We start from the raw sequence: 13,212 nt of genomic DNA on the forward strand, positions 1-13,212 counted from the left end.
TTCCGCTTCTGGCGTGATTAAGAGTCTTCACTGGAAATTGCCTACGGTGGCTAGGTATAAAGGCACGGATAAAGATGCGGGTTAAAGAAAACAAGGCATTTGCTTTGATTTTATACCATATATTATACATTATACAGATACTGAACTTCATACATAATAAGCAAGAATCGTGTAAAACTAAACTAAGGGGTCTCGCTTGGCGTGGTGGAAACATTTGAATTAAAAGCGACAAGCTTGTCCGTCCTAGCGGAATTGCAGGTTTGAAATGCGCAGGCCAATGCTATCCTTGCCTATCTGGCTCACCTCGCAAACTGTGCAGAGATTACCCTTGAACTGTGGGTCGAAAGAGGAGGAGCAGAAGGGACAGGTCACTTCGGGTTTACCCCTATACAGTGGCTTCCAACTGATGCCGCAGATTGTGAACGGATTAAACTCTTCGTACTGCAGCTGGTGCTCGTCCACGGGATTAACCTCGCAGGCCTGCAGGATCTTGCGCACTTGCTGGGCAACGTCCGGACGTGGCGCCAGTTCCAGAAGTCGACGGGCAAATGAGGCGGCCGTCTTGTAGTTCTTCAACTTGAAGAACATGTTGAGGGCGGTGCGCAGGGTGAGGATTTGATGCACGGGCTGCAGCTTGCAGTGTGTGAAGTAGGCGGCCATCTCGCACAAACGTTTTTGCTCCTCAAGCGTTGACTTCGGCATGCCCTTGCGCACAGTCTCCATCTTCAGGCCAACGATATACTCCGCACAGATCCTCAAAAGTTGTTGGGCCTCCGCCGCATCTAGCTTCGTGTCCACTACCAGCAGAGGAATGCTGATCAAGATGGAATGGAACTTCTCGACTGCCTCGGAGAATTTTCCAGAAGTTGTTAGTTGGTAGCCAGCTTGCAGGCGTGCCACCAAATCGTTAAGTTTGATGCCAACTGCTGGGCGCTGCAGCTTGATGTTCGTTTCGGAGTAGTTGCGAAGTGGGTAACCACTTAGGGATTGCAGATTCGGGTTGGCCGTGTAGCTGGTTCGAGAGCAGGCGTAGTTCTGCAGGAAGGGTGTCTTAAATGGCTTGAAATTGACCACTCCCAGCTGATCGTGCAGTAAACGGAAGGCGGTTTCGAATGATCCGGCCTTGACATGGTCCAGCACCAGAGGCGAGTTGTTCGCCCATTGTTGGGCAGGAGACAAGCCTTTGTTGGGAGCGGCATAGTAGTTGCTGTCGAGGGCGGAGGCCTTGATCTTGGAGGCCAGTTCCTCGGGCACAACCAGGTCATCATCGCCAACATCCCAGCCGGCTCCTTCCTCTCCACCTGCACCGCCATCGCCATCGTTACTCAGAGCATCATGCATCTCGTCATCTCCGTCCTCATCTAGTCCCAAATCGGCATCCGCTCCCCAGCCATCTCCACCGCCATTGTGCTCGTCCAACACTGCAGCATCGGCATTGATGTTCAGCGCTTGTCGGGCAGTGGCACTGGAGCCAGCCCTGGTTACCATGGCGCCTTCAAAGAAGCCCTTGGACACAGACAGCAACGGCCAATTGGTTTCAAGCTGTTGGATGGGCACTGGTGGCTGCAACAACTGGGCATTGGGATTCACCTCGGGAAGGCTGTGACCCTGCGAAGTTATCGATTCGCCCAGGGACTCAGAGAGCTCATCGAATCCATGAGTAGCGGCTGTGAGATAAGCTAATGAAAGTTGTCCGCAGTTTTTAAGGATGTTCACCCGCTCCTTGACATCACCGAGAAGAAGAGCACCCTGGTATTGGGCGGAAACATCCTTGCGGATCTCGGCAATCTTGTTCATCTTCTTGAGCTTCTCCAAGTTGCCGGTGATCAGGTAGAGGAAGCTAAGCTTGTCAAAGTTCTTGGTCCGCTGGTAGCACATCTCTACCACCTGGTGGTTTCCTTGAAGCAACGCACTATTTCCCAGGCGATCCCAGCAATCCTTGTCGTCGAGAGCCTTAGCTGCTTCGAGTGCAATTTCGATGTTACCGCACTCCAGGGCGAGTCCAAATCGGGTTTTCTCGTCCTTGACAAAATGCAGGGCCACCTCTGGATAACCCTTTTGCTGCAGGTAAGCGATGATGCTCTGACCCACTAGGCGGGCATTCCTCACCATGTGCAGTACTTCATCGTACTTGCGTTGGATCAGGGCAAGCTTAAACTTGTACTCCGTAGGATCGATGTGGAGCACCCGGGTGCGGCACTCCCGGTCCAAGCAGAACACCTGGTTGCCCTTGACGCGTGTCAGATAAATGGGAAGGTCCAGCGTACGGATAATGCCGTGGTCTCCGTTTGTAATGGCGTACTTAATGTGGTTGCTGGTGGTGTATATGAACACTCCAGACTCGTCCCAGGCACCAGACTTTACGCGGCAGTTCTCCTGCACGGTGCACAAGTACTGAAGTCTTCGGTCGCAGATTGTAACCGAGTGCTTGCAGAGCAGAGCGACCAAGGACATATCCGGAGACCACACCACGTAGCGGCACTTGGCCAGTTTAATGCTTCCAACGGAGACAAGCCGCTGAACCTCGTACAGTGTGACAAACTCAGGGTCCCGGATGAGCAGCATTCCCGTGCCGGCATAGAAGATCTCCTCGCAGAAAGTGGGCAACTTCTTGGTCACCTCGTTCTTGAAATTCTTGATCACCAACTGCTGGTTGCGATCTAGCACTGCAAACCGATTGCGGGCCACCCAGATGGCCGTGATTCCAGAGCTTCGCTTGCTGTCCGACTCGCTCTGGCTCTCGGTGTCCTTGGGGATCTGGCAAAGATCGTAGGTGCTGTTTTCCAGGTTGTTGGTGCGCGTGCAGATGAGCACGGCGTTCAGAGCTGGGTTATACGACATGCTGTACACCGGCGACTTGCCCGGCCGAAGCTGCATCACCACAGTGTCTTTGGTGGTGGTAAAGTCCAGTTTGCGTAGGAAACGCTCCTTTACGTAGTAGAGAATGTTGCCGTGGACAGCATAGGCGGGACGCTCTCGCTCCAGTTTAAAGACCACCATACCTAAAAGAAAACGGATCATTACAATAAAGGCCTACTTTTAAAAGTAATCAACTTACCTCCATCGTGGCCAGCGGCAAACAGATTCAAGGTAGGATGCGCTGTGAGTATCCAGAAGCGCTCGTTGTCCCGCCGGAAAGTAAAGAGGCACTGACGCTTGGTCATGTCCCAGACGCGAATACTGCGATCCTCTCCGTTGGAGAGAATCAGGTCCTGCCTTGGATGGAACAACACGCTGGACACATTGTTGTAGTGACCGCGACAGGTGTCTACCTCCCAGGCCTTATACTCGTTCATGCGCCACAACTTCACCAGGCGATCATCGGCACCGGATACAATCAGCGGCAGAGTGGGATGGAAACTGGCCCAGTTGACGCCACGGTCGTGGCCCTCGAGCACGTGCTTGACCACGGCATCTGCTTGGCCAAACAGATCGGTGGCGCCCGGATGACCCTTTAAGTGGTCATCAAGCCCACCGGGACCGGGAGCCACGTTCTTCTTACGCAGTCCCGAAATGTCCCACACGCGGACAGTCTGATCGAGTGACGCAGAGACGATCTGATCCTCCGTGGGATGGAACTGGGCGCACATCACATAGTGGTTGTGGCCCGTTAGCACGCAGATGCAGTTGCGCGACTGCCAGTTCCAAATGCGGATGGTCTGATCGTCGGAGGCGCTCAGAATCCATGGGTATTCGTGGTGGAAAGCCACCGTGCGCACATAATCCAAATGGGCCAGAAGGGTAAAGATGCAGCGGCGTTGCTTGTAGTTCCACACCTTGATCTTGTAATCGTCGCCGCCGGAGACAAAGAGCGGCATCTGCTGGTGGAAGGCCACGCCTCTTACCGGTCCGTCGTGCTCGTCGAACTTCTCGAGGAGCGTGTGCATCCGGTAGTCCCACAGCTGGATGACGCCGCTGTGCAAGCTGACCAGGATCCAGGGGCGCTTAGGATGGAAGGACAGGCCCTTCACCCTCGCCGACTTCGACTCGAAGTTGGTCAGCATGCTGGCACTTTTTTTGTTCTGCCTCTAGGTGTCTCAAATTGTTTGCTTTTCTACGTGTCGGCTTATCCTTCAAGCGCCCTTTTTCGGTTGGTTCGGGCACTCGCCTGTATCAAAATATCAAGAAGTGGGCGTTAGAACAAACCCATTTTATTGATATGCTTTAATTAACACGTCATATATTGCCAACAATTAATTTTAAGAAAAACACCAACCAATCGTCGAAATTGTGACACGTCAATTATCTTCCTCTTCTCGACACAGACAGTGTTGCCAGCGTTGGCAGATTTACTGACTAGCAACCATAAGTTTTCAAGAAATTGGTTGCGAATGAATTATCGTGCTCTGTAATCTCCTTTATATATGTAACGTTAATTTCATTGAATATATTTTCCCTTCGCCAATAATCTTCAAAGCTCAATTGGTTAATGTCTTTCTATGAACACTTTCAGTGGCCACTGTAATCGCAGTTACACAACACTGGACAAAGTGCATTCGGTTTACGGTAACTTCGCTTTGTTTATTTTCTGTAATATCATGGAAAGTATATAAATAAGTGACAAAGATGACACTGGCACACCGGGCGCTCTTCACTTGGTTTATCGTCCTGGTCTTCCTGATTCTTCTGTGCCTCCGCCTGGACCCCCGCACCACTTGGAATTGGTTCGTCACCTTCACGCCGCTCTGGTTCTTCGATGTGATCATTATCATCTACGTGATCATTAAATTTATCCGCAAATGGCGCAACCTAACCTGCTTGACGGATCTCCTGTTCCTCTACAAATGGAACATTGCCGGCGTCCTCCTGACCATCGCCTCCCAAGTGATGATTTGCCTAACGTTGGAGTACCCGCAACAGATTCCCATATACGTGACCGTGGCCCCGGTCATCCTGCTGCTGAGCACCGCCATCTTCTATGTGGGCAGCAGGCTGGGAAAACGAGAGGGCTGGATTCAGTAGGATTAAGCGTATATTGTAGGATTAGGTGTACATAAAATGGAAACTCAAAAGCCGTATTTGCTTTGGGTGGCCCGACGGGTCTGCCGGTTGGCCGACCACATGGCTTGCAGCTCGGCTTCGTTGGCCTTCGCCTTGTGCGCCAGGTAGGTGATCTGGTGCTTGCGCCGTGTCCCTGCTACCGGCTCCTCGTCCGTCAGCACGCCGGTAGGTTGGAAGGTGGTGGACGAAGCCAGAGCCGATCGCATCCATTCCTCACGATCAGGTAGCACCTGTGAGCCAGATATGTCGATCACCTGCATCTCCTTGGCCTCCTTTCGCCGGCGCTTTGCATTTTTGCCCACCAATGCGTCCATGGCATCTGCGTTTAGCTGCTGCTCGTGGTAGCGCTTTTGTGCAATCTGAGTTTGCTCTTCCTCAAGTCGGGCGGCTTCTGCTTCGGCTGCTTCTTTTTCGGCTACCTCCTCGGGGTATTTGCTACTGGCCTCCACCATCTTTGCCGCTCGCTTAGCCACTAGAGCGCTAATCTCATTGCTGCTCACCTCAGGCAGCTTTTGCTCGGAGTTCAGGGAGAAAAAGTCTCCAGTGCCATCTTCATCATCTTCACTATCGCTGGCATTTACCAGGGAAGTCGTCTTGGTTATAGATTTGGATTTTGTTGGCTTCATAGCCTCCTTTCCCTCAGGAATCTTCTTTTGGCCGGCCTTAGGGCCATCAACGCCTTCCGTATTGTGTGCAGCTCGTCGTTGCTTCACTGTATCGGGCACAAAAGCTGGTGCTGCTCGAGGCTGTACAGGATTATTGTTTGCACTAGGAGCAGGTGAGGTGTTGGCTGATTGAGAGACTGCCGCGGATGGGGAGCTTTTGGAGAAATTGCGCTCCGACTTTGCCTGCGGGAGCAGACTCAACAGTCCCGATCCCTTAGGTGCGTTGGGTTTGTCCACTTTGTTCTTAGCCCTATCAGCTTTCTCCTTGTCCACATCTGAGAAATCCCTTAGTGAAGGAATGCTGATTTTTACCTTTCCCTTAACTGGCGGCGGTGGAGGTTTCTCTATTTCTACGGGTAGCGCCTTTTTGTGCAGGAACTCATCATCTTTCTCCTCTACAATGGCTTTTCCTGTCGTTGCTGTTCGTGGCATGGGAAGCTTGGCGAAGGCGGAGGTAACCAGGTTGTCGGCATCCTCATCTTCCAGATCCTTAGCGGGAGCACTGACCTTTGGTTTGGGTAAGGCCAGTAGGAGTCTTGCGGTGGGCGGCTTTAGCTCCTGAAGGGACACTTCCTGGGGAACGTAATCGTCGTCTTCGTCGCTAATGTGACCACTGGTTGAGTCAGGAACCAGAGACTCCTCATTGGCAGGATTTGTTGTGCTCGGCTTGGCTGGTGGTTTTATTACCTCCGCTTGTGGTACATGGGTTTCTTCCTCGTTATCTGAGTCTTCGTCGGAACTGGCGGCATAAGCAACAAGCGACATGTTTAACAAATTGCTGAATTAAACAATACAATACACAAACTACAGCTGTGTCTCGCCTCTAGAGTTGTCACCTGCTTGGAATTTTCATTGTTGGCAACAATGTTGGTTTGCTCAAGTGCTGTGCTAACCAACACTGCTGAAAAGACCGTTAAACGTACTTTCGACTTTGAATTTAAAATTATACATTGCGTTCAGTTCGTTCGTTTTATTTATGCTAGCATTATACCTGCAAAGCCCACTGTATACAAATAAAAACTGTGAAAACCCTTAGGATTATAAAACCTCAAATAGGGTACTTATAGGTGGGATACCTGATCCTGATCGAGCCCAGATGGTTTCCATCGTCGATTACCGTGTGACAATTAGGGGATTCATCAGGTAGCCTAATCGCAAATGATTACCTGTTGTACAAGTCTTATTTAGTTTAAATACGGCGGTCCAACTTAACACTGATCAGTACACCTATTCACATCGGAGAATACAGATATAGCGAAAGACATGCATCATCACCAGAATCTCGGAGACGCGGCAGCCTTAAATGGGATGATCCCGCCATACGAAGCCATGGCCATGTACGAGCAGCCCAAGCCCAGATTCATATTTAAGATGCCCCGTGTGGTGCCTGACCAGAGATCCAAGTTCGATAGCGACGAGCTCTTCCGCCGGCTCAGTAGAGAGAGCGAAGTTCGCTACACAGGATACCGGGAACGTGCGATGGAGGAGCGCAGGATGCGATTTGTGAACGACTGCCGCAAGGGCTATGCGGAGATATCGATGGTGGCTTCGGGCACCAATCTGCAGCTCTACTTCAACGCCAACCTCAATCCGTATGCCCAGGAGCAGGAGTGCGACTTCGAGCGGGAGCGGGGCAAAGTCCACTTGCGTTCCAGCTTCATTATGAACGGAGTGTGCGTCCGATTCCGGGGCTGGGTGGATCTGGACCGACTGGATGGCGCTGCCTGCCTGGAGTTCGACGAGCAACGAGCGCAGCAGGAGGATGCTCAGCTGCAGGAGCAGATTCAAAGCTACAACCAGCGAATGGCTGAGTCCAGGAGAATCTATCACACGCCCCAGACTCCACCCGAGGATCACCATCATAGGGGTGGGCCTGGTCTCCCTAGAGGACCAATGGGTTGGTAATGCTATATATTGCTTTATAGATTTAAGTAAGATCTAAGTAAACTCGACAATAAATAGGTGAAACCCATGCAGCGTGCTCTTATAATTTTAAGATTATGTTTAAGGTTTAATATCTGCTCTGATTTACCCAAAACTCTAATTTTACAAGGAACTTCCCAGTTGTGTGTGACATCCATTTCGCGAAAGCCACTCATGTTCACCTAATGATTGTTTATCTAGGCCTCCTTAAGGGTTGCTAGCCGGGGTCTTTGGCCTCATTTGCGCCAGTTTCGGAACAACCACCACCCGAGCCGACTGCCCGAGGAGGAGTGGAATGGGTCCAGCTGCCGTTCCGCCATTCCGCCGTGCTCGCCACTCTCCGGGGTGGGCCTGTCGTGGTTGTCCTCTCTTGACTCTCGATTCGGCCAGAGCACCGGGCCTGTGAGCACGTATTGATTTTCCGCCATTCCGTTTGGGATGCTGCCGAAATAAACTTTGCAACTGGTCTGAATCTGAATCCGAATCCGAGTCAGTCTCTTTCCGAACGCGAAACTGAAAGCGGAAAGGCGCCGAGTGAAAATGGAATAGGTGAAGGGAACGCCGCCGCGGACTAAGAATTCATAAAATTATACATACCGCAGCGATTTGAAAACATTCGGATTTTGTGCCTCAATTTGCTGGTGGTCGCGTACTTTTCCGCACCGTCCGAATCGGCACGAAAAGCTAAGAGATTCGTCTAAAATTAGCGACCGGTGTGTTTTGGTAGGGTGCTCTATTGGCTAGGGTTCTCCGAGTGAACTCCGCCCCTCCGAGTGTTTACCCATAAATTGGCCAAGATGCCTCCTGCATCCAATACGATCGTGCTGAAGAGCCTCTCCGTGCTGCTGGGCCTGTTCTTCATCTTCGTGGGCACCCTCAAGCTGACGCCGCACATCAGCAAGGATCTCTATAAGGACCTGGTGAGTGGAAAATCGATAAGGCCGTAGTTTTAGGCCGTTTGTTTTGGGGTGGAGCCCATCGATTTTTCCCACGCCCCTTCGAATCTGGCGTTTCAAAACTATGTGCTCGCCAATGGGGACGTTCTTATGTAAATGGGTGGAGACACATTTCAAGAAAAGTCCCATTATAGAACGCCTTTCGGAAATATGACTGACTAATGGGCATTGAACTCGACCCCATCAATGCCAATCGCTGACATTCGGACATCGCGAGACGCTATGATCTTCAGAGATATTTCAGGAAAAATATATGCTTTACTATTCAAATAGTCTCCTAAAGAAATTCAGAAAATTTGGATATCGCATGATTTAGGAAGCACTTTTGAGTTTCAGCTTTGCAATTATCCAAATAGATTGTGATTCATTTAAATTGGACAAACATTAATTTTCCAAATTATTCTTGGCGAAAGAAATAAAATTAAGAGTACGATTCTGAAATAGCGTGAAACCTCGAAAATTCGGCAAACTAATTATTAATCACCTTGTTTGTGTAAATTGTTTTGAAAACCTCCAAACAAATTCAAAACTAATGATTTATAGAACAGCTGTTGCTTTGAATTTTTTGTTTACCTCTTGTAAAAACAACGCCCAGAGATTTTCGTTTTCATTACCATACAAATAATTCGAATACCAAAGTAAACATTTGCGAACGCAAGAACCACAATGACGTATTCTTCTCACTCAATATACAGTATACAAATTGGTTTTATATATAAACAATAGGGTGTCCTAAGCGGATTTCCAGAAACTTTATAGTTTTAGAAATAAAAGTAACATAATATCCTGCTAGACCATCCAAAATGCAATTCTCTTCGATGTTTTTGAAAAATGTATTATTCAGCTGGCGTTTTCAAATTGGCATTGCATTCGTTACGCGCCATTTCACTTTCAATTTTCAAGATTTCTCAATCTCTTTTTTGCCGAAGGCATGGCCTTTGGATTTCGAAATATTTGTTTTGTTTGTTGTGCTCCCGGTGGTGTAATTACCTTTGCATTACCACAAACACTCGGGGCACACGATGCCAACAGAAACAGACGAGTGTGACAACAAGAAAGCTTGCTTCCATTTAAAAATAAACCCGCTGCACTGCCTCTTCCTCTGGGCCGCCAGGCGGAGCACATTCCTCTGAGGGTGTTTGTGGGCATGATTAATTTTACCCTCATATTCGGTTTCCTCTCGATTTCAGCGCACAGAGTACGTGAAGTATGCCAAAGTGTTCCCGCTGACGGCGCTCTTCGGAGTGAAGATACCCTCGAAGTGGTACCGCCGCACCGTTGGCATCCTGGAGATCGTCTGCGGCCTGGCCATGGCTCTGATTCCCTATCGTAAGTTCATCGAATATTAATGATGGAGCAGCAGTCGCAGTAATCACTACTTACCCACAGATAAGATCAAGAACGCGGCCAACGTGACGCTGCTGGTGCTGATGCTGCTGGGCATCTACCAGCACTGGATGGTTAGTGATCCCTTCGAGCGGTCCGGACCGGCGCTGGTCTTCACCTTCATGCTGGGCGGCCGCCTGGTGGTCTGGTACCAGACCGCCCGCCTCCAGGACGAGGCCACGACGGCAGCGCAGCCGGCCGCGAACGGCGTGAAGCAGGATTAGGTGCCTGCTCCCGGTGCATCACGTACTCATAGTCATTCACGGATCCAGCTTTGTTTTAGCACCTTAAGTTGGGCTCGAGATTGCGCGCCCTGTCTTCGGGTCTCAAATTCATTCACATCATTCTAGCAAATCGAAATTCATGTTTTCACTTTGGTGCCAAATTATTATCGTATACAAAACTACTATATTGTATGTAATGGCGGGAGATATTAACTAAACTGTAGAGCCGCGACGTAAAGACACGACCAGATCAAACCAAATTGTAATCAAATCCTCTTCGTAACGGGCACTTAGTCGAAACCATTTAAATTACGACTTTAGAAACAATTTTAATAAATTTGAACAACTCATACATATTTAAAATTAATAGTCCAACGTCAGTCAATCTGAATTTCGTTTTACTTCTTCCTTAAACGCGTGATTAGCAGGAGATTATGGGGTATACTGGTGCTCTAAGCTTTAACTGTGCCTCGGAAGCGTTTCCTAAATACGTGTGGATGTGTTAGCCCTACTCGGACCCGGTGCTTAGCAGCTTAAGGGCCTTCTGCAGATTCTCGATGGCGGTCTTGACGTCGTCATAGTTGAGGGCACTGCCGGCGTATTTGCAATACTTCTGGGCGGTAATCATTTGGTCGGGAGTGATTTGCACTCCAGCCACGGGCACAATGGGCTGGTAAATGGTGGCCGCCGTGGCCGGATTAGGCTGAGCCGTGGGCACGTAGGGCACGAAGCCGCCCGGCTTCTCCTCGTCGACCGGCGGACTGGGCAATTTGTTCGGGTTGTTCAGTACCTCCTCGGCGGTGGGAGGAACCACTCCGGAAGTAGTCGGTGATGATGGAGCAGGTTGCTGCGCGTCTGGATCCGGCTGATAGGGCGCAGGAGCTACTGCTCCTGCGTCCTCAGGCGATGTGTCTGCCGAGGCGTTGGCATTCTCACCCTCGAGCTCCGCCTCATCGTCGTCATCTGGCAAGGGGCCGGGAATCGGTGTTTCCCCGTTCTTCAGACAATTGTGGATGTAGGCGGCCTTCCACTTGGCGTACTTCCTGTTGTGCAGCGCCTCTTCGCTCAATTCACCGAAGGTCTGGAGTATGTCGTAGAGTACACCACTGGAGTAGAAGGCCTTAACGACATTTCTGCGGGGAAGCACAATCGTATGAATCAGGAAAATCGATTAAGGGTATTTCGTCTAAAGTAACGCACTTTCCGAAGTTCTCTTCGCGATCCTGTTTGTCGGCGTACAGGAACAGTTTCAAGGCGTAGTTCTCGATGTGTGCCTGGGCAGCCACCTCGTTGGTGATGGCCTCGTTTTCAGCATACTGTTTCTTCATCTGTTCCAGCCAGTCCATGATGCCTGGCGGTCGTAGGGAAAACCAAAACAAAACACGGATGAGTCATACACTGGCAATATGCGTATCGGATTTTTCACTCACCCAGCAGCAATTTGGTTTCCTCGCCCGTTTGGGTGGAGGCCTTGAGGCCCACCTGCAGAGCACTGTATCCGGGAGATCAGTAAATACGGGGAAAACAAGGAAAACCAATCTGTAGGTACTCACTATAGTCTCGCCCAGTAGGCGATGACCACATCGCGGGTATCATGCTCCTGGGCCAGCTTCAGAAAATGCTGGATGGACTTTAGCGAGGGAGGACAGGGCGGAAACTCCATCGTGGTGGAAAGGACTTAATCCTCAGTTCTATGTTTAATTGGAGGATCTGGAAAATTATGCCGACAACAATGGAAATGACTACCACGCAGTGTGACCAGATACAACAGTTTTCGGAATGCCATGGAGCCACCCCAGTTCCACACTCTGGAACTAGCAAAATACTAAAGTTAGTGCCTGCGTCTAAAGTTGTTGGTGCGGCGCTCAGTTGCGAAACTGCGACCAAGACGTTTGGAGTTTTTCAGGTAAGCACTGGGAACTGGTTTATGCTGTTATCAGTGCGACTAATTGCACTTTGCACTTTGACTTCACAACATTTCAGGCAGCACCGGCAACATGGTTCTCTCCAAGCCCCTGTACTCGCTCCTTGGCACTTATCTGGAGCAGCTCTTCAACCACCCGGTCCGCACCAAGTCCATTACGGCGTAAATACACTAATCCCATTATCATCCGGTTCGCTTAGCTTACTGGTTGCTCCTGATTGCAGATGTGTGCTGGCCACCTCGGCGAATGTCACCTCCCAGCGTTTGGCGGGGGCCAAGACCCTCAACCAGCATAGTGTATTCGCCTACGGACTCTACGGACTGATCTTCGGCGGTAGTGTGCCGCACTACTTCTACACGACGGTGGAGCGACTCATCAGCCAGGATGTGCGCTTCAGGAGGTTCTTCCTGTTCCTCTCCGAGCGACTGGTCTATGCTCCGATTTACCAGGCACTATCCCTGTTTTTCTTGACCCTTTTCGAGGTGAGAATTGTAAACCGTTTCGGATAAGGTGCCCTTTTTGTGATACCATAATCCAAATTCCTAGAACTGTAATAAAACTCTAATCTTGAATCACTTGCAGGGCAAGACTCCCAGCACGGCATTGAAGAATGTTGAGAAGCTCTACTGGCCTCTGCTCAAGGCCAACTGGCAGTACCTCTCAGTGTTCGTGTACCTCAACTTCGCCTACGTGCCCCCGATGTTCCGGTCCATCAGCATGGCCATCATCTCCTTCATCTGGGTGGTGTACATCGCCCAGAGGCGTCGCCGCTTCCAGGAAAAGCAGGCAGCCAAAGAGGCCGCCAAATAGGCTATCCGACCCTTAAACCCAGTGGTAGCCGTCTTTGCCTAAATATTCCAATTACAGTTTAGATTACGGCTGAACTGCTTCAAGTTCTTTATCTGCCCGCGTTCCGGCGGATTGCAAAAAGTCCGTGTGTGTTTGAGGACTTTAGATAAGCTAAAACTAAGTGGAGGGCGCCTTATCAACCGACTGTTGTTATACCTTAAATTTTGTAAACTTTTCGTACTAAAATAAACTAATATACAATGTAGATCTCCATTTCCGTGATGGAACAAGAAATCTGTGGTAAACTACCGCGCCAACAGAAATGCATAGCAAGTAGAAAATT

General features: G+C 50.0%; 7 protein-coding genes across 8 annotated transcripts; 4 read left to right on the top strand and 3 right to left on the bottom strand.

Annotated features, from left to right (window-relative positions):
* Positions 1–98: 98 nt before the first annotated feature.
* LOC6545679 (coatomer subunit alpha) lies at positions 99–4,295 on the bottom strand. The gene is made up of 3 exons (XM_015158050.2): positions 4,217–4,295; positions 3,059–4,108; positions 99–3,002 (listed from the first exon to the last, which is right to left on the bottom strand). Exons 2-3 carry the CDS (start codon positions 4,002–4,004, stop codon positions 244–246), a joined length of 3,705 nt encoding a protein of 1,234 aa, XP_015013536.1. The 5' UTR covers positions 4,005–4,108; positions 4,217–4,295; the 3' UTR covers positions 99–243.
* Positions 4,292–5,013, top strand: LOC6545680 (transmembrane protein 60). Its single transcript, XM_001971135.3, has 2 exons — positions 4,292–4,366; positions 4,454–5,013. Exon 2 carries the CDS (start codon positions 4,567–4,569, stop codon positions 4,960–4,962), a length of 396 nt encoding a protein of 131 aa, XP_001971171.1. The 5' UTR covers positions 4,292–4,366; positions 4,454–4,566; the 3' UTR covers positions 4,963–5,013.
* Positions 4,955–6,529, bottom strand: LOC6545681 (proline-rich protein PRCC). Its single transcript, XM_001971136.3, has one exon. The coding sequence runs from the start codon at positions 6,429–6,431 to the stop codon at positions 5,007–5,009; it is 1,425 nt and encodes a 474-aa protein (XP_001971172.1). The 5' UTR covers positions 6,432–6,529; the 3' UTR covers positions 4,955–5,006.
* A 231-nt stretch (positions 6,530–6,760) lies between these two features.
* On the top strand, positions 6,761–7,632 carry LOC6545682 (protein brother). The gene has a single exon (XM_001971137.3). The coding sequence runs from the start codon at positions 6,930–6,932 to the stop codon at positions 7,569–7,571; it is 642 nt and encodes a 213-aa protein (XP_001971173.1). The 5' UTR covers positions 6,761–6,929; the 3' UTR covers positions 7,572–7,632.
* A 214-nt stretch (positions 7,633–7,846) lies between these two features.
* LOC6545683 (transmembrane protein 35A) lies at positions 7,847–10,518 on the top strand. Its single transcript, XM_001971138.3, has 3 exons — positions 7,847–8,509; positions 9,736–9,874; positions 9,935–10,518. Exons 1-3 carry the CDS (start codon positions 8,387–8,389, stop codon positions 10,153–10,155), a joined length of 483 nt encoding a protein of 160 aa, XP_001971174.1. The 5' UTR covers positions 7,847–8,386; the 3' UTR covers positions 10,156–10,518.
* Positions 10,436–11,950, bottom strand: LOC6545684 (vacuolar protein sorting-associated protein VTA1 homolog). Its single transcript, XM_001971139.3, has 4 exons — positions 11,709–11,950; positions 11,586–11,647; positions 11,356–11,506; positions 10,436–11,288 (listed from the first exon to the last, which is right to left on the bottom strand). The coding sequence occupies exons 1-4, from the start codon at positions 11,816–11,818 to the stop codon at positions 10,664–10,666; spliced, it is 948 nt and encodes a 315-aa protein (XP_001971175.1). The 5' UTR covers positions 11,819–11,950; the 3' UTR covers positions 10,436–10,663.
* Positions 11,894–13,134, top strand: LOC6545685 (peroxisomal membrane protein 2). 2 transcript variants are annotated; one of them, XM_026976590.1, is made up of 4 exons: positions 11,894–12,078; positions 12,143–12,241; positions 12,304–12,562; positions 12,663–13,134. In XM_026976590.1, exons 1-4 carry the CDS (start codon positions 11,894–11,896, stop codon positions 12,888–12,890), a joined length of 771 nt encoding a protein of 256 aa, XP_026832391.1. In that variant the 3' UTR covers positions 12,891–13,134. The 2 variants fall into 2 exon arrangements, with proteins under 2 accessions (XP_026832391.1, XP_001971176.1); XM_001971140.3 differs by having other exon boundaries at positions 11,978–12,061; positions 12,139–12,241.
* The last annotated feature ends 78 nt before the right edge of the window (positions 13,135–13,212 follow it).

This window comes from Drosophila erecta, unplaced genomic scaffold, assembly GCF_003286155.1.
Source record: "Drosophila erecta strain 14021-0224.00,06,07 unplaced genomic scaffold, DereRS2 tig00000021-arrow-pilon, whole genome shotgun sequence".
In the NCBI taxonomy this organism is placed as follows: Eukaryota; Metazoa; Arthropoda; class Insecta; order Diptera; family Drosophilidae; genus Drosophila; species Drosophila erecta.